Source organism: Lissotriton vulgaris, chromosome 9 (assembly GCF_964263255.1).
Source record: "Lissotriton vulgaris chromosome 9, aLisVul1.2, whole genome shotgun sequence".
Lineage (NCBI taxonomy): Eukaryota > Metazoa > Chordata > Amphibia > Caudata > Salamandridae > Lissotriton > Lissotriton vulgaris.
In genome coordinates this window covers 1,177,158,819-1,177,177,950 of record NC_141697.1, presented here as the reverse complement: position 1 = coordinate 1,177,177,950, position 19,132 = coordinate 1,177,158,819, and the positions used below count along the sequence as shown (strand labels likewise).

General features: G+C 43.2%; 1 protein-coding gene across 1 annotated transcript in view; it reads left to right on the top strand.

The window, feature by feature from the left end:
• The window catches only part of SSUH2 (ssu-2 homolog), a 143,211-nt gene extending 125,494 nt beyond the window's left edge, over nucleotides 1-17,717 (top strand). Inside the window, exons 11-12 of the mRNA XM_086936861.1 lie at nucleotides 8,001-8,108; nucleotides 17,232-17,717. Of these exons, the coding sequence (XP_086792987.1) occupies nucleotides 8,001-8,108; nucleotides 17,232-17,378 (255 nt within the window). The 3' untranslated portion in view covers nucleotides 17,379-17,717. The remainder of the gene's footprint in view (nucleotides 1-8,000; nucleotides 8,109-17,231) is intronic.
• The last annotated feature ends 1,415 nt before the right edge of the window (nucleotides 17,718-19,132 follow it).

The following is a 19,132-nucleotide window of genomic DNA, read 5'->3' as shown; positions in this document are numbered from 1 at the left end:
TGGAATGAGTCTGGAGCCAGGACAGCAACGGGGGACTTCTGTGCACTTCAAAGACCCTTCTTTGAAGTCTCCCCCACTTCAAAGGCACCATTGGGTATAGGAATTGGACCTCAGACCCTACCACTTCAGTACACTTCTGGACCTGAGGATTCCCTGTCAAGTAGAAGGACTGCTATGCTGCTGAAGGGCTGCCACTCTGTTGAACTGCTAATCTAGAAGAACTACTTTCTTGCTGCGCTGACTTGCTGCCTGCTGCCCTCCTTGCTTCACTGAGAAGGACTAGACCTGCCTCCCTTGTCCACAGATAGGAGAGTGACTTTGCTGGCTGGCTGGCCTCCTGTTCTGAAGTAATTGGGACATAAAATACTTGAAATCGGCCTTCTCCTACTCCTGGACCATTGGAAGTGGTCTGAGGTGTCTGCTTCATCAGAACCGATGCATCCTCTGCTAAGTGAGCAGAATTGCTGCATTGCTGCTGTTGCATGGAGCAGAATGGTGCACTTTCTTTGGAACCAGCTTATCGTCCTCTGAACCGACTCATTGCTGCTGTTGCATTGAGAAAACGAAACACCCCCTTCGCTGTGTGAACCTCGGTCAATGCATCACTTCATCTGCACCCCTCTTCCAGTCGTCGTCGACAACACAACAAGGTACTTGCAGCAGGCTAAACATGGTCCTTGTATCCGACACGTGTTCCATCGCGGCAGGCCTGAACTTTCACATTAGTCCCGGTCCAGCGGCACCAGATGACACCAATAGGCTATTTTTCCATTCATTCTTTAAAAAATCCTATCTCAAGTTCAACTTTTTGGATTTTTAAAGTTTTGGTCTTGTTTTATTAATAAAATTAAGTTCTATATCTCTAACCTAGAGTGGCGTCTCTTTGTTTGGTGTTTTCACAGTTTTACTGTTTGAAGAGGTGCACAAATGCCTTTTAAGATTCGCCTGCTGTTCTGTGCCAAGCTACCGTAGGGTGAGCACGGGTGATTTCAGGGTGTGCTTCTGACTTATCCTGGATTGTAGTTCCTGCTTGGACAGGTTGCATACCTTTGCCAACCAGATATCCAGAGCCTTATTTATGAGGCCCTTATGCCGCCATTGCATCACTTTTTGTGAAGCTGTGGCAGTGTAAAAAGATGCACAACACCGTGCCATATTTACAAAGTGATGCATCTAGGCAGGTGTGCCACTTTGTAAACCCCTGGGCCACATTATACCTGTGACAGGTATAATGTATGCAGGGTGGGCGTTCCTTTGCAGCCAAGTCACGTAGAAGTGAAGCTGTTTTTTCGCATCACTTTTCATAAACGAGGCACCCAATTTCTAACATTTTTGATTTACACCACATTAATTTGTCGTCCTGCATTCTATGGTATCTGAAAATTGATGCTTTATGATGCTCTACTCTGCTTTTCTGCACTCTTTGCCTGACTATGTTAAGGTGGTGCTTGTCTGTACATTCTTGGCAGGGAAGTGTCCACATGGCAAATGTCTCCCTTTAAGTCAGTCCTGACCATTTACCAGACATCACATTGTATTCTGGGATTTTAAAATGCTGTTGTTAACTTTGTAACTATGAGCTCAAAAACCTCTGAGGTAAAGTGAAGTTGAGAAAAAACCCTGCTTAGCTGATGGCATCACACATAGCAATGGGACTCCTTGGAGTATTGACGTTTGTTTGTTTGTGGAAAGTCTTGTCTCACATTTTCACCACTATCCCATATGCATGGTGACGGCGTTCTTTTCAAAGGAACCTGTTGCTAGACTTTGCATTGAATGTGTAAAGTTTGGGATATTTGGCAGTTCACCTGCTATCAATACTGTCTTGTTAGAGTTAGAAAGGGGGACTGATATATCTAATGGTTTTACCTATTCTGTATCTGTGGCTAAAAGTGATAGTACATATTGGCCTAGACTCTTATGATCCAGCCATTTCAGTGGAAGGATAAAACACTGCCAAAGATCAAATTTTATTTTACAATTTCTGGATTCTTGATGGTGCATAAAATTATTCGACCAGACCTTATACATGCATCTAAACCCTGCACTTTTAATCCAAGCATACACAACTGGAAGGAACAAAAGGAAGAAGGAGCAATATTTTAGTGATATCCCTAAACAATAAAACTCAAACAGAATAAACACATACCAGTCTATTTTACTGTACCGTTTATTTAAAAAAAAGTTACTTGGTGCTGGTCTCTTCTGGAAGAAATAGCAATTACTCATTCTCCTTCCTTTATTTGAATGCCATTTTAGTTAGTGTCTGTGTAGGTGTTTATCAGTGTTTATATTTCTACACTGATGAGGGTTGTTTCTCTTATGGTGGGGTTTATTATTTATTACTGGTTTTAACCTAACACAGGATAGTCCACACATTACTGACCAGAGGATAAAAATAAAAAAAATATGCAATTTCTGATGTTTGTCCTCCCGCAATAACACTGTTGTGCCTTAGCATTAGAAAGACAAAATCCAATGCAAACCTTTGACCCAGTGGTCATACCCCTTTGACATCGTCTACAATTTAGGAGGCCTGCCTTACAAAAGTCTCCAAAGTTCAAAGTGTGATATAGGGCCCGATGTAGGTAAACGCGATTTTCCGATTTCAAAATACCGAGGCGGGCCGAATCGGTATTCTGAAATCGGAAAACGAGATGTAGGGAATAAAAACCGAATGAATACCGATTCGGTCGGCATCGGTAATGAGATTCGGTACGTTCCGATTCTGCTCGGTCCGAATCGGAAAGTACCGAATCGGCCAACAACGATTCGGAAATCACCGAATCGGCTACCACCGAATCGGATATTCCCGATTCGGCGAATAACGAATCGGTAAAAGCCGAATCGGTAAAATCCGATTCGGCAATCATAGATTCGTAGCCATGAAAACAGACCCATGGCGAAAAAGCCCATAGGAATGCATTGAATGAACCGATTCGGCTTTTACCGATTCGGATAATACCGAATCGGATTTTACCGAATCGGATATTACCGATTCGGTAAAAGCCGATTCGGCAATAGGCGATTCAGCCAATGAGGTGGCTCCCCCTCCCCCACCCAAACAGGGAGTGGCAACCCTGGCAGGTGCAGCTAATTAAGAAGTTTCTGGAAAGCCTGCCTGAGCCCAACACACACAGTTAGCAGCAGTGGGAGAAGGAGGTTGCAAACTGAACAGGAGAAAATGGCAGATCAGTCAGGAAGCCAGAAGTCCTCCCAGAAGAGGAAGCCCAAGTTCACCACCACCGAACTTCAGGTGCTGGTTGAGGAGGTGGTGAGGGTGCACCGCCAGCTGTTTGGCAAGCTGTCCCTCAACGTGCCAGACAGCACCAAGAGGAGAATCTGGGCCGACATCGCCCAGAAGGTGAATGCTGCGGGTGTCACCCCCAGGTCCATAGAGGAACTGAAAAAAAGGTTTTACGACATCCGCAGCCTCACGAAGAGGAAGCTGGCTGACATACAAAGGCAGGCTGGACTCACTGGAGGAGGCAACAACCCGGCGCCACCCCTCACCGAGCTGGAGGAAATTGTCTCCAGCACCATTGAGAGGGAGAGTGTCGTAGGAATCGGGACCCTGGACAGCTCTGCGAGAGCCACAGCTACAGGTAAGAAGCATGCGCATCATGACACACCCTACCAGACACCTCCCCATTAGACACAATGCATAGGCAAACACCAGCACTGTACTGTCACCAACATACAAGAGACAAGCATCATGGTACATGTAGTCAGTAGAAGTTAGCCAAATATGTCAGTGCAGAATCACAAGACAGGAAACAGTGTGACACGGTGTAAGGAGATGCAAGGACATGTGGAATGCCATAATTGTACTGACTGTAATACATCGGCACTCAGTTTACAAATGCTTCTTTGTACCTAGGGGCCCCATCAGGCGGAACAACTGTGACAGCAGAGGGAGCAGCAACGTCCAACACTGCAGTCGCAGGGCCGAGCACCAGCCAGGCTGGCCAGGAGGAGGATGAGGAAGGAGACACCCCAGGGCTAGGAATGGAGGGAGTCCTGGTCATTGACTTCCAAGCAGTGCACTCCCCAGTACTGCCCAGCACACCCCCCTTGCAATTCTCACCAGATAACTCCCCTACAAGGCACACCATTCCGCCTACACCAGCTCCTGCCACAACCGTGGCCTTGCCACCTGTCCAACCTGTCCTGGGAGCAGGGGCTCAGGGACCGGCCAGCTTCACACCCCCACCAGTGGCACCCCAGCCCACTCAGCAGGCCGGAAGCAGCAGTGCCCGACGCCGTGCCATCACCACCACTGCTGCACCAGCACGGGAGGGCAGTGTGTTCCTGGGCCTGGAGGGACAAATGGTTAAAATCCAGAGGCAACAGGCCAGATCCACCATGGCCTGCCAACGCCAGCTCCTGCAGCACAACATGCAGATGGGGGAGTTGGTGAAGGGATTCCAGGCTGTTGTGGAAACCAACAAGGAGGTGGCAGCAGGGTTAGGCAGGCTGACCACTGCCATCACCCACTCATCAGCCAGACAGGAGGAGCATGAGGTGGCGCGCAGGCGGGATGCCCGGGTGCTGAACCGGGCCATGGCCCGCCTTGCAGCGGCGACAGCACAACTGTGCCATCGCAGCTCCAACCAAGAATCTGTGCTTAGTCAGCATACGGCTGAGCTCACTAGGGGGATGGCCAGGATCACCACGGCTATGGAGGCCATGATAATATCAAACACCGCCTCCAATCCTGCCCTGGACCTGGGTGATGCTGGAGACAGCAGCAGCCGCAGCAGCCCGGCCAGCGCTGCATCTGAGCCACGGAGGAGCACCAGGCGATCCGCTGATGCTGCTGGGCATTCGGAGGGGGCTGAGGGACACCCCAGTGGGTCTGGCAAGCGGGCAAAAAAATAGCCTGGCAAGGGGGGATGAGGCAACCAGAAGCCTGGACTTTATTTCATTTGACATACTCCATTTTTTGATGCACATCAGTGCTGTAACTGTGGTGCATCACTATTAAAATTTGTTTTTTGCAAGCAACATTTAGCTGTCTTTGCATCTGTACTCAGTCAGAAATAGTTCTCAGTGATCTCCTCACGTCTGTATCTGCCATCACTTGGCGTACACACCCCAGCTGGCTGTGTCAGTGGCACAGCTTCATCGTCGTCATAGTCCTCGTAGTCAGACAACTCCACCTCAGTGCCCTTCTTGACCGCAAGGTTGTGTAACATTGCACATACAGCTATGATCTTGCAGCAGGTGATGGGGGTATACTGCCTAGCACCTCCACTCTTGTGCAGGCATCTGAATCTACTTTTCCAGATGCCAAAGGTCCGTTCAACAACATTCCTGGTGCGTATGTGGGCCCGGTTATACCTCCTTTGGCTGGGTGTGGAGGGGTTGAGGTAGGGGGTGAGTATGAATGAGCGGAGGGCATATGCACTGTCGCCTGGAAGAGAAAGGGGTCACATTAGACACATGCATACATGTATTACACCTACCTACTATGTGTTATGGGGGTCTGATGATGTGTCTCACCTAGGAGGTATCCTTCTCCAAATTCGCCAGCCATCAGCCGTGCATATATGCCGCTCTGTTGGAATATATAGGAGTCATGGGTACTTCCTGGAAATTTTGCTACCAGGTCTGTGATGGTGCACTTGGCATTGCAGATCACCTGCACGTTGATGGTGTGTGTAGATTTCCGATTGCGGTATATGTATTCGGTGTCCGCTGGTGGGCAAATCGGAATATGCGTGCCATGTATGCAACCGATGATTTGGGGAAATTGTGCCATCTGGTAGAAGTCAGCTTTAGTTTGTAGCAGTTCTGCATGGGTTGCAGGGAATGAGATGTATTGGTCCATCCTGTCTATCATGGCGTCAAGGAATATGTGGAAGAACCTTGACAGGCTGCTCTGGCTCACCCCTCCTGCTGCTGCTACTCCACTTTGATAGCTGCCAGACGCTATCAGGTGTAGGCTGCATAGCACCTGGACGTGCGCAGGGATGGCGTGTGCCCTTGGGGTGTGGTGGTCCAAGTATGGCTTAAGGTCCCTGATGAGCTCAAGTATGGTGTCAGAGTCCAGCCTGTATCTCTGTAGGATCTCAGCCTCAGTGAGCATGAACAGGGTTATCCTCTGTCTGTAGACCTGTTCATTTCTTAGCCATTCCCTCTGTCCTTCCTGCTGTAGCCGTAGCCGCCTCGCAATGACATAGAAAGCTGCCATCCTGCAAGTTGCAATGCATTTTGGGACTGTTTATATGGGTTGGAGTTGGTTACCACCTGATTGCAATCCATGGTAAATACCGAGTGAATTCTACCGATTTTGAGCCGATTTCGGTGTTTCTGTGCCTCCCTACATCTCCCCAACTGTCGGAATCGGGGAATTTCCCGATCGGAGATTCATACGAATCGGCATGTTTTCCGATTCGGCTCATGTCCGAATCGGTATTTGTACCGAATCGGTACATGGACCGAATCGGTGATTTTCCGATTCGGTGTCACTAACGAATCGGTAATTGGACCGATTCGGTGATTTTCCGATTCGGTGTCACTAACGAATCGGTAATTGGACCGAATCGGTGATTTTCCGATTCGGTGTCACTAACGAATCGGTAATTGGACCGAATCGGTGATTTTCCGATTCGGTGTCACTAACGATTCGGTACATGGACCGAATCGGTGATTTTCCGATTCGGTGTCACTAACGATTCGGTACATGGACCGATTCGGTATTTGCATCCGATTCGGTGTTTTTCCGATTCGTTACATATCCGATTTTCGGTATGTACGTATCGGATTCTTTCCCATTCGGTACTCATTCCGATTCGGTTTTCTATCCGATTCTTTCTGTTTTTGGTTCCCTACATCTCGATGGCTGTTTACCGATCGGTAAGGGCCAAAAATCGGTATTTTCGGGCGTTACCGATCGGTAACGCCCTACCTACATCGGGCCCTTAGTCCCTTATTCAGATCTATGCAAGCATAGGAAACAGTGGAAGGATACACCCGCAGCCTAGAGATTAAGGGGCTTATTTGCAAGCTCCTTATGCCACCCGTACGTCACTTTTCACATGTTAAAAATGACGCAAAAGTGACGCAAGGGGCTTGTAAATCTGCCCCTCAGTGAGACCAGAATACTCCACTGGACTGAGCCAAAACACGATTGACAATGTTTCAAGAAAATGGGTGAGATCAGCTGACTGAAGAAGGCAAAGTAGAAATTGGTGCACCCAAAACCCACAATGTGTATAATATTAACAATAAAAGTCTGTTTGGCAGCTGAGCGCACACTTGCTTCAGTTTCCTTCCTTCATTTCCCACTATGAGCAAGCCAAACCACCTGAGTTTCATCACATCTACAGTTATGTCAGGCCAACACACCTGGTACTGTAGCTAAATGACTAGCATTGAAAAGTGAGATGTATAATTGACCATAACCATTCACTTACTAACTGATGAACAAAAGGAGAAACATCAAAGGCAAAAACAATTCTAAGGTAAGAAAAAGATGATACTTAATGGATTGTAATATAACTATGTTTTCAGCCAAGGGACTTTTTAATTACTTAATTTCTGTTAACGTAGTCTTGTACAATACCCCTCCTTAAAAAATATACATATGTGTGATGAAAACTAATTCAAAGCCACAAACTCATATCTGATTGAGAATTGTGTGTATAATTCCTTCATTGAGGCTGTGACTTGTCTTCCTACGGAGTTGTCCTCCATTCCACCAGTGCACAAAGTGTCTTCCTTTTGTCTGCAAAGTATCACAACATTTCCAGCCTTCTTCATGCGAAGGTCCTGTTCCCTTGATTTGCCTCTTTGACGGCTATAATGCTGCTATGGTGTATAATTCTGTTACTGTCTTCTGACCCTCTTACTAATACTTTTCATAGTGGTTGCCAGCAGTGAGCCCTCTGAATCCCATCTGCCATTTTGTTTCTTGAATTGTCTCTGGGAACTTGAATTTCCTGGCACTGATTCACTGTTTGCAGTAGGTTACATTCTATCTGATTTTTTTCCAGGTGTATCCGATCGTTGGTTTTCCCAATCCAGCAATCTCGCAGGCTTCCCAGAGAGCCATCGCAGAGCACAATGCCATGTATGCAGGGTCCTCCCGCATCCTGCAGCAGGTGAGTCTGAATGGAAGTGTGCCAACATTTCTTTGTGGAGAAAAAGGAGCACAGGATCAGATATAGCTCTTACTTTAAGGCACAGTACATATTCAGTGCAGCCAGTGCCTTGCCCACCCCTTTACCTCTGTTATTACTTCCTGTGATGGAAGAATAGCTTCCAGGATGCATAGCTGTTATCTAACTCCTTGTCATTAAGAGGAGTTTCTGCCAATGTGGGCAGCGGTGCCCCGTGGAGGGAGTTCCGGTGGGGCAGAAAGGCCGGGTGGGGGAGGGGCAAGGTGGGGGATGTTAAAAACCGGAATATGGATAATTGGAGGTAAGTAAACAATTAAATTAATAAAATGAAGTTCTTTGTGCACGCACATGGAATTTGTCATGTGTCAAACGGTTCACCCATGCCTTCGAAAAAGCTGAAAGTTAAGAGGCAATTATTGACTACAAACTATTAAGTTTCATAATCTCCCAGTGACATTTCAGTAAAGGTTAATTACTCATCGTTTTTTCTGTTTCCATGTGTGCTGCGTTGTGCAGCACACATAGAAGCAGCAAAATTGCGTTGATTATGTGCTGAAAGGTGTCCCCTACTACACATAAATAATCATTAAAAAATACAAGTTGCAACTTCTATGTGTGCTGCACAAAGCAGCTCACATAGAAGTTACAAAATGCCATTTCAGATTCTTTATGTGCAGGAATGGACACCGTCCTAAACATAAACAATCCTTCCCCTCAAAGCTGGCACCCTTGCATTATGGTGCAAGGGTGCCTGCGTTGGCAATAGGCTGCTAAAATTAGCGCCAGTGCCGGGAGAAACGCAGGGCTGCTCAATATTCTCCTAAATACACTGCAGCACTGCGTTCCAGAAGCGTCGGAGTGCGGCGTTAAACCAAGGAGTCTAACACAGCGCTCCGTCACTTCTTTTGTAAATATGTCCCAAAGAGTAATAATGCTTGTCAGTTTTGGTTTATCTACAGATTATTATACATCATGATATAACATGCTATGAATATTCCAATATTATGTACAGCTTTTCTATTGCCTGAAAGTTACAGAAGTATAAACTAAACTTCTAAATCCAATTTTACAATAACAAGACATAATCTCAAGAACCTCTTTCTAAATGAACATCCACACTTAAATACAAATGACATATGCCTTAATTCTGCATTAATTGTACAATAATGCTAGTGCAGCTCTAGGATTCCAAGTAGGATCTGTCCAAGCAACATACTGTCTCTTCCCACATTGCCCTTAAAGATATGTTTATATGCAACTCTACTCACCCAATATTTTGAGTTTTCACCGTGTCACTGGCAAAATCTGATGTGCACCCAAAATGGCATTCCTTTTTTTGAGGGGAAGGGTTTTCACTTGGGCAAATGCTATGCCCAGAATGTAAAATGAATGCCTTTTCTGAAAACCCAAGAGTTAATTTGATCTTACTTTGTAATTCCTACCATCCACCTCCAAAAACATTCTCAAGATTATTTTCGTACAAATCTTCGGGATCAATTCCTACTCATATTCCCAAAAATAAAACAGACATAGCATAGCCTAAAAAACTCTCATCAGTGGATTGAGAATAAGCCATCCTTGGACAGCATTAAGCCACCTAAACCCATGGAAAACAACTGATACTTTATCACAATTTGTATCAAGGAAGATCCTAGATTAAATGTTTCTGAAAATTAAGTTTTACATGTACAGGAGGTTTGAGTTTCACAACTTCACCCAAAAGCACAAGGTGTTCCACATTCCATACAACAAATAACCAGTGTGCATCGCACTTATCACGCAACATACACCATTTCTATATATGCCCAAATTCTAAGAATGCAAAGAAAATACAATAGACAGAGATGGAAATAAAAGCAAAGTGGGTCAACATTACAAGTTACCAAAAAAGATATTTGTAGCTTTAGTACAATACGTAAAAGATATACCTGAAATTAAAGTACTTTGACAAGTAATCTCTATGCTACAAATGTACTTTGGAGGGCGAGAGGGGTTCAAAAATTTGGAGGCAGCGACAGGGCTGAAACAGAGAAGCGGCAATTGCGAAATTTCAAAAGTAGACTAACCAGAAAAAATAAATAAAATAAAAAAATAATGTAAATCTAAAATAAAAGCACTCGAATTATGAAGTTGTCGTTTTGCAGACAAAACAGCACAATTAAACACAATATTTGTGGTAAATATAAAAAGTATTTTACACAGACTAAGGTGTCGTGTGTCATAGCGAACCCCCAAAAATAACATAGTAGTTCGTGGTGCAAATTTAACAGAGCAAGAAGCGCTTTAATAACAGGTGTGGTAGGTATGTTACACGATTTTTTGCAATGATTTTCACTAAAATTCTTAAAGCAACTTTGTCGGGGAAAAAAATATTTTATGTGAACGCTGCTGTTGCACAATCAGGGCCACTAGAGGGCAGATGAACCCTACAATATGATTTAATTTTACTACGATTTAAGTGGTTAATGCTAAGGAAAGATGAATCAAGATTACTTTTATTGCCAGAACGCTTGATGATGATTAAGAGCAATGTAACATAAGGAAATATAATTCCTATATAAAATAACAGAGATTACTTTATGTTTATATTCGTAGCTGGAATGTTATGCTGTGTCGTTTGTTAATATTAAAGCACTTCCATGAAGGTAATGTCATGGTGCTAAAATAATGAGCAACCTGCTAGGAAAGAGCAGAATCATATACGGTATATATTGGTATTATTGGTACAGATATAGAGAAGAAACCGACCAATCAGCATAAGAAGTGATGCAATTGGGAGGATTAATGTGCAAATAAAAGGTTTTCAGATGTTTTCTAAATATCATTAACGAAGATTAGAACCAAAGCGCCTCTTCAGGGGCAGTAAGCAGCGACTCAAGAGGGAGAGAAATCAAATCCTTGGGCGCGAATCACAAAGGTAAACTTAGACCAAAAGTCTAATTTTACGGCTTTCAGTATTCACACAGGTAAATTATGAGTAGTATCTTTACATGCGCACTCGGGGGGGGGGGAGAGAAATGGTAATATGGAGATTCTACTCCGCACTCGGCGAGTACACTGCAGCTTCGGAGCGGAATCTCCGCACTCAGGGCAGAGATTCATTCCCAAGTACAGAGATTCCGCCTTTAATTCCGGACGTAAAGATACTGCTCCTAACTTACCTTTGTGAATACCCAGAGTCGTAAATTTAGACTTTTGGCCTAAGTTTACCTTTGAGAATGGGCCCCTCCCACTATGTAACAGATCGGCCACCATAGATTAGACAAGATTATAACTGAAACCCGATAAATTGAGATGGACAGCTCAGCGAATGATCACCATGTGTTTGAAAATCACTCTGCTATCTATCGAGAGCCAGCCGTGGCCCCTGGAGGGAGTTCCGTGGGGCAGATAGGTGGGGCGGGGGAGGGGCAGGGTGGGGGGTACTAAACACCGGAATATGGATAACTAGAGGTAAGTAAACAATTTAATAAATCAAATGAATTTCGTAGCGCGCCCTGCATTCCCCTACTGTTTATAGGGGAATAGGGTGGGAAGTAATTTAATTATAATAAATTAAATATACATTTTTAGAAATTACTACTTATTTTTATTTAATTTTGCGTTTTAGTTCTGTAGCGGGTTGTGGGTTTATAGGGGAATAGGGTGGGAAGTAATTTAATTGTAATTAATTACATATTTTTATTTATTTATTGGTATTAATTTTGAATGCATTGTTAATTATTTTTAATTGGTAATTCATTTTTATTAATTGATAATTATGTTAATTTTATTAATTTATTTTCTGTAGCGGGTTGTGGGTTTATAGAGGAATAGGGTGGGAAGTAATTTAATTGTAATTAAGTTAATCATTTTTATCTATTTATTGGTATTGATTTTTTATTTATTGTTTATTATTTTTTAATTGGTAATTATTTTTTATTAATTTGTATTTAATTTGTATTAATTGATTAATTGATCATTACGATAATTGTATTATTTTATTTTCTGTAGCGGATTGTGGGTTCATAGGGGAATAGGGTGGGAAGTAATTTAATTGTAATGAATTACATATTAAAAATACTTTTTGTGTATTGATAATTAATTTACTGTAAATTAATTATTAATTGGTATTAATTTTTATTATTAATTAGTTTTTGTTATTGAAAATTAATTCGTTGTTAATTAATTATGAATAGGTAATTAATTTTTAATAACTAATATTTATTTGTATGCCTAATTAATTCTTACATAATATTAAATTGGTAATTAATTTTAATTAATGTTTTATTGGTATTAATATTTAATTTATTTGTATTAATATATTAAATCATTACTTTCCATCCTGTTAAACTCACTGGAGTGGGAATAGTAATTTTTACCCCTAGGCTATCCAACGCTGTCCCTACTGTTGCACTCTCTGAAGTGGGAATAGTAATTTTTACCCCTATGCTATCCAACGCTTTCGCTACTTTTGCACTCTCTGGAGTGGGAATAGTAATTTTTACCCTCCCGCTATCCAACGCTTTACCTCCTGTTGCACTCACTGGAGTGAGAATAGTAATTTTAACCCCTAAGCTATCCAACATTTTCCCTACTGTTGCACTCTCTGGAGTGGGAATAGCAATGTTTACCCTCCCGCTATCCAACGCTTACCCTACTGTTGCACACTCTGGAGTGGGAATAGTAATTTTTACCCCTACGCTATCCAACGCTTTGCCTACTGTTGCACTCTCTGAAGTGGGAATAGTATTTTTTAACCCTACGCTATCCAACGCTTTCCCTACTGTTGCACTCTCTGGAGTGAGAATAGTAATTTTTAGCCCTACGCTATCTAACGCTTTCCCTACTGTTGCACTCTCTGGAATGGGAATAGTAATTTTTATCCACCCACTATCCAACGCTTTCCCTACTGTTGCACTCACTGGAGTGGGAATAGTAATTTTTACCCCTACGCTATCATATGCTTTTCCTACTGTTGCACTCACTGGAGTGGTAATAGTAAATGTTACCCTCCCGTTATTCTACAGTAAAAATATTGTATAGTTTGTATTAATATTACGTTAATATATATATATGTATTCGAAAAAATTGTATGTTTATTTTTTTTAACTTAAATTAATTATTTACTAATTCTAAGGTTATTTAAGTATTTTTAAGTATGTTTTAGTTAATTGTATTTATTATTTCATTAATGTTAAATTACTTTTAAGACATTTAAAAAAAATCAATATTTTGACTAACTGTATTTTTTTTAACGATATTTTTTATTCAATATTTTTGTACTTACCTGTTTGTAGATAGGACTTTGTTATTTTTGCATTCTATATTTTGTCATCGATATTTTGGTAGTTCTATATTTTTGTATTCGATATTATGTCAGTAATTCGCTGCAAGACAAGACGCAGGTCACCTTCATCACATTCTTCGGGTCATTATATTAAGAACTGAACAGAGTCTCCACTGGCCTTCACCACAAAATGTAAATGTATTTAAATGTTGCCAATTAATGCCAACAGACTCCATTCTATACAAACCACAAGACAAATGTAACAAACCACAGTCATTTCATTTTGGTGTACTCTGAAATATCCCAAATGAATTTTTTAAAACTGTTTGATGCAATAAATTCACATACAAAGTTTAAATCACAAAACAAGGTATGCAAAATATATCCATCGACAATTTTATGTAGATTGATATTCCAAAACTTGAGGCATGAATTACAACAATAAGATTGCAAGGTAAAACGCAGGATCATACCAGGGCAACCATTTAGCTCAAAATGGTCGTGACACATTGAAGGAAGATGTTTTTATCGTTTTGAGCTTCCTAAACACATTTCAAACACAACACCCCACAACAACCCACATTAAATAAATGACTTTGGGGCGACCTGCGAGGTGTTTCCCTCACCTGGGCCTCCCAGTGCTAGGTCATGGCTGTGGTGCTGGGGCCCCTCCCCCAGGGCTTTGCAGCTGTAAAATATGGTTGCGACTGCGAGGCCTACCCCTGGAGACCCCTACCATGGGTCTCGCAACAGTGGACCTTGGCATTGTACTTGCATACGACGGTGACAGCGGCATGATTGCTCAGGGCGGGCCTAGGACTCGCACTCGTAAAGTGCACTGTCCAAGGCATGCCCTTAGCAATCATGCCTTCAGCGCAGGCACAGCGCAAGTACAATGCCAAGGTCTTCTGTTGCGAGACGCATAGTAGGGGTACCCAGTAGGCCTTGCGACCATGTTTTACCGCTGCATAGCCCAGGGGTAGAGGCCCCAGCCTCGCAGCCATGACTCAACCCTGGGAGGCCCAGGTGAGGGAAACATGCAAAGATCTACTGACACTGCCTGGCCAGGAGAAAGCTGGATGAAGGGCAGCAGGGGCCGGTGCAGGGCCTTTAAAGTTTAACCCCAGACTTCATCGCTGAGCGGGTGCCGGAGCTAGCCTACCACGTCGGTGACCGTCGCAGACAGTGTCACGCCACCCACCACACACAAAAAACAAAAGCAGTATTTTTACGTACGGTTACTGCTGATGGTGGTGTGTGCCCAGGCACTGACTGGCCAGCCATTCGGCCTGCCTGCCTTTATTTAATAGGCGGCCTAGGCCCGCTGCTGCCTGCACTTGACGTCGGGCTAATCAACTGCCTGAACCTCTGAAGACTCGTGGTGGGGATGGTGCGTGCGGGTGTGCCTGGGTGTGGCATTTTGAAAAAAATCTACTCAAATGCTGACTGCCTCACGGCACAGCTCTACGCCTGCAGAACCAAATCTGGCCCCCTGCTAAATCAGTGTCCTGCGGCCCACCCATCGGCAGCAACACTGAATGTCTGCAGCCCGCCACCCCGCTGCCTAAAGCAAATTTGAAAAGTGCATCATCATTGGAATATATAAAATGAGTTGGGCGGTCTCTGGAGTCAGTAATGAATCATATGTGATGCGCGCGCCGAGTCTGAGGTGATTTAATTTTATATACTGACTCTAGTAGTCTCTAGTCTACCCCACATTCACATTGCCTGCCTTATGACATGCAGAGTCAGAGTTGCAGACGCGTGGTCTTATGTAGACCGGGCCCTGATAAGTAAGTGCTGGTGCTAAGCACCAGCACAAATTAAGCACTGCTCTATAGAAAGGAAGCCATTGTATCACTGTGTTAGTCACTGTGTCAATTGACAGTTCAAGCTTGAATTGTTTTATATCCCAGTGTTACACCCCTAAGCACATCTACATATGGAGCTAATATTATTATACATGCCTCAGGAAATCCCATAACCTGTCGATTTGTAGAGGTAATGGGGTGAGTAGTACTCTGCCAATCACTTGACAGCCTTAGTTTATAAATAAAGGGTACTGTATACCTTTTACAAATCCCTTAGGAAATCCAGCCGGATGTATGACATTACAACGCATGCTTTTACCACGCATGCCTTTAAAACGCGGTTTTTACAATGAAAACCTTTACAACGCATAGCGCTTTGGGGTGCTGGATAGTGAATAGTTTAATTTACTATTCCAACTCCAGTCCCCGTGGACACTAGGGAAGGTATTGGATAGTAAATTAAACTTATTCCCTATCCTAGTGGCCCCCCAGCGCAATGCGCTGTAATGGTTTGCGTTGTAAAAGTAAAAGTTGCGTCGTAAAGGCACTGAGTGGTAAAAGTTGCGTTGTAAAGGATGTTTCCCCATCCAGCCTCATTGAGGGGGAAGAAAGAGTAGGGTTTACACAGCAGAGAGTTCTACTGCTGACATCCTCTTCAACACAACTAAACTATTCACAGCGATGCACCGCACTCTCCCCAAGGTACACCTGGCTCACTGTTAGGAAGCCTGGCCAAGTTCAAGCAAAGAAACAAACAGGAAGCAATTGTAAATACAATAAACTTCTTAACATAGGAATCCTATAAGTTCCAGACAACGAAAATTCCCCAAATAACAGAGATACATCTCTACTCTTCCTGATGTCACGGTGAAGGAAATAGTACACCAGTCAATATAACATAGGATTTACAGTCCAAAATGAAGCTAAGGATAGGGTCTTAATATTAAATATAATTCTAAGGGACGTTGAAGCCCATGGAGATGACATTATGTTCTAAGAAATATCTCAAGCAAGTAGGAACATTGTGCAGGGATACCATAGGGCATGAATTTTTTTTCTGGCTAGTACTCTGCACCTAAATCCAGCTACCACCAGTGTTTGCCCCCAAAAAGGGGAATAACATGCCGACCCAGAATCACTGTGTACAAATCCACATGTAGGGCCTTCATTATGGAGTCAAACAGGCAGGTGGTACATTGAAGCAGGGGTCCAGGATGGGGTGGAGGGCTATCAAGATGGAAGGTGGGGAGCCACCAGAGACAGCAAAGGCTGTAGAACTGGGTGAGAGGAGAGTTCTGTGCAAGCCTCCATTCTCCTCCTAAGTCATGAGCAGGTGTCGTGAGAGGGTGTTTGAGCCCGAGCTGCTCGTGATTTTACCAGCTGGATTTTTCAGAGAAATTGAACACTGTGCTGGTTATAAGTGGGTTTAAAAGTCAATGATATAGAAATTTAGAAAACATGCGTAGGAATTTACAGGCCCAGGACCTTGGGCTAGGACAGATTCAGGGATCAGGAAAGTTAAAAGTACCTGGAAGGAGTGTGTTAAATATATGACTTATTACATGTCATTGCACAGGGCATCCAACCCCATGGTTGCGCTTCAACGATAAATACTTCGGGCCCGGTTCACAGAACTAACTTAAGACAAAATCCTAAACTTACTACTTTTGGTATTCACAGAAGTTAGGATTTTGTCTTAAGTTTGTCTTAAGACAGAATTAAGTTAGGATTTTGTCTTAAGTTAGTTCTGTGAATCGGGCCCTTCCATTTGAACTAAGGTACACCTTTTAAATGTTTTACATTATTTTACCCCATTGACATCAAACTTAACAGAAGTAATTACTGATCAGTCCTTGGGATGGTAAACTTCAATTTGCCTTTGAGAATCCCTTTTCATGTCTCAAACATGAATATGTGTACTCCTGGACCATTTAGAACACAAGATAAAAGGCAGCGTATATGTGTGTCTCTTCACTGAAGCAAGCACCTTGAGTTGAACCTGTTTTCTTTTTACACATTTTGCAGCGACAGACCATTGAGCTGATCCCCGTCACAGAAGTCCACTATGTTTATGAAGGAAAATCATACATGTATTACATTTATGGAACAGAGAACAAGGTGTCTGCCCTGGAATACCCAGAGAGGTACTGCTGTGGATGCCGCCTTTTATGAAACTGGTTGAACTCTATTGTCGGAGAGACTTAACGCTACTGCACGAGATGGGGCACAAACATTCAACCTGATTACAAAACGTGTGGTGCAAACATGCTATCAGAACACTTCTACTAAAGGTTAGTGTGAAAAACCAGACGGTTTCACCACTTCTACGACAAGAGATAGGGAGCATTTATTTCACCAGATCACACCTACCAGAACTTCTCTTCGACATCTGATCAACCAACGCTTCTTCAAGAAGATGACACATGGAGAGAGACCCATGGGGATACAAGATGCTAAAATGAGGAACATTCACAAATTCAAACTGAAGGTTGAACCCAATAGCGAATGGTTCAGGAAAGTCTTGAAACCGTGAAGTATTTAGATTTTCTTTCACCTGAACTACGTACAGACTCATGGGTTACGACTTATGAACATTGGACATGGTTACTAACTCATCCGATCAGACTCTGAGGGCCTGATTCACAGAATGAACTTAAGACTCAATCCTAAACTTACTACTATTTTGGTATTCACAGAATGCACTTACTACTTTTGGCATTCACAGAATGAACTTACTACTTTTGGCATTCACAGAATGAACTTACTACTTTTGGTGTTCACAGATGTTAGGATTTTAAGACAGACTTAAGACAGACTTAAGACAGACTGAAGACAAAATCCTAACTTAAGTCTGTCTTAAGTTTGTCTTAAGACAAAATCCTAACTTCTGTGAATACCAAAAGTAGTAAGTGCATTCTGTGAATACCAAAATAGTAGCAAGGTTAGGATTGAGTCTTAAGTTTATTCTGTGAATGCCAAAAGTAGTAAGTGCAGTCTGTGAATACCAAAATAGTAGTAAGTTTAGGATTGAGTCTTAAATTCATTCTGTGAATCGGGCCCTAAATTGACTTCTCCTTTTTAAATGTTTTCACTTGTAACCATTTCCAGGGCTCTGAAGTAATCCATTGATTTCCTATGCAGATTTAGAAAAGTCAATAAACGAGTCATGATTTTTACCCTACAACCACATGAAATCTTAACACTGCCTGAATATGGCATGAACAGTTAACAGGACCTTATCCACACTAACACATGACACACCACACACCTGAGGTCGCAATCCTATAACATTGTCAACAGCCGTAACCTCAAGAAGGAGAGAAAGAAGAAAATCAGAAGTCAGATTTTCCTCATCCAAAATATTGGCAACATCTACCCTAACATAGGATTGCATCAATTCAGAAGGGAATCTACGACCCTCTTCCTAGAAGAGAAACTCAACATCTTCCGATTAGGGCACAGATGGGCAGATTTACAAGCCCCTTGCGCCTCATTTACGCCGCCGTTGCGTCACTTTTGTGATGCAGTGGCAGCGCAAATCCTGCGCCATGGTGCAGGGTACTTACAACATGATGCATCTGGGAGATGCGTCACATTGTAAAGCCCTGTGCCTCATGTAGACGTTCCTGCGCAGGGTGGGACGTTCCGTCTCAACAACGCCTCCTAAAAGGGGCTGAGTGAAGTCACTTTTAGGCCTATGCTCCGTCAAAACCCTGCGCCTGCCTGAAGCAGGCGTAAGGATTGATGCAGCATTAACTACATAGGGTCCCCAGAGCATTGCTGGAGCTGCGTCGTGCTTGCGACGCAACTCCAGCAGTGCAGCACTTTTACGGCACAGATGCGTCATGCATCTGTGCCATTTTTGCCCCATGGTGCGCTACATTGTAAATGCGGAGCATCCATGATGGCGGAGCTGTGGCGCACCA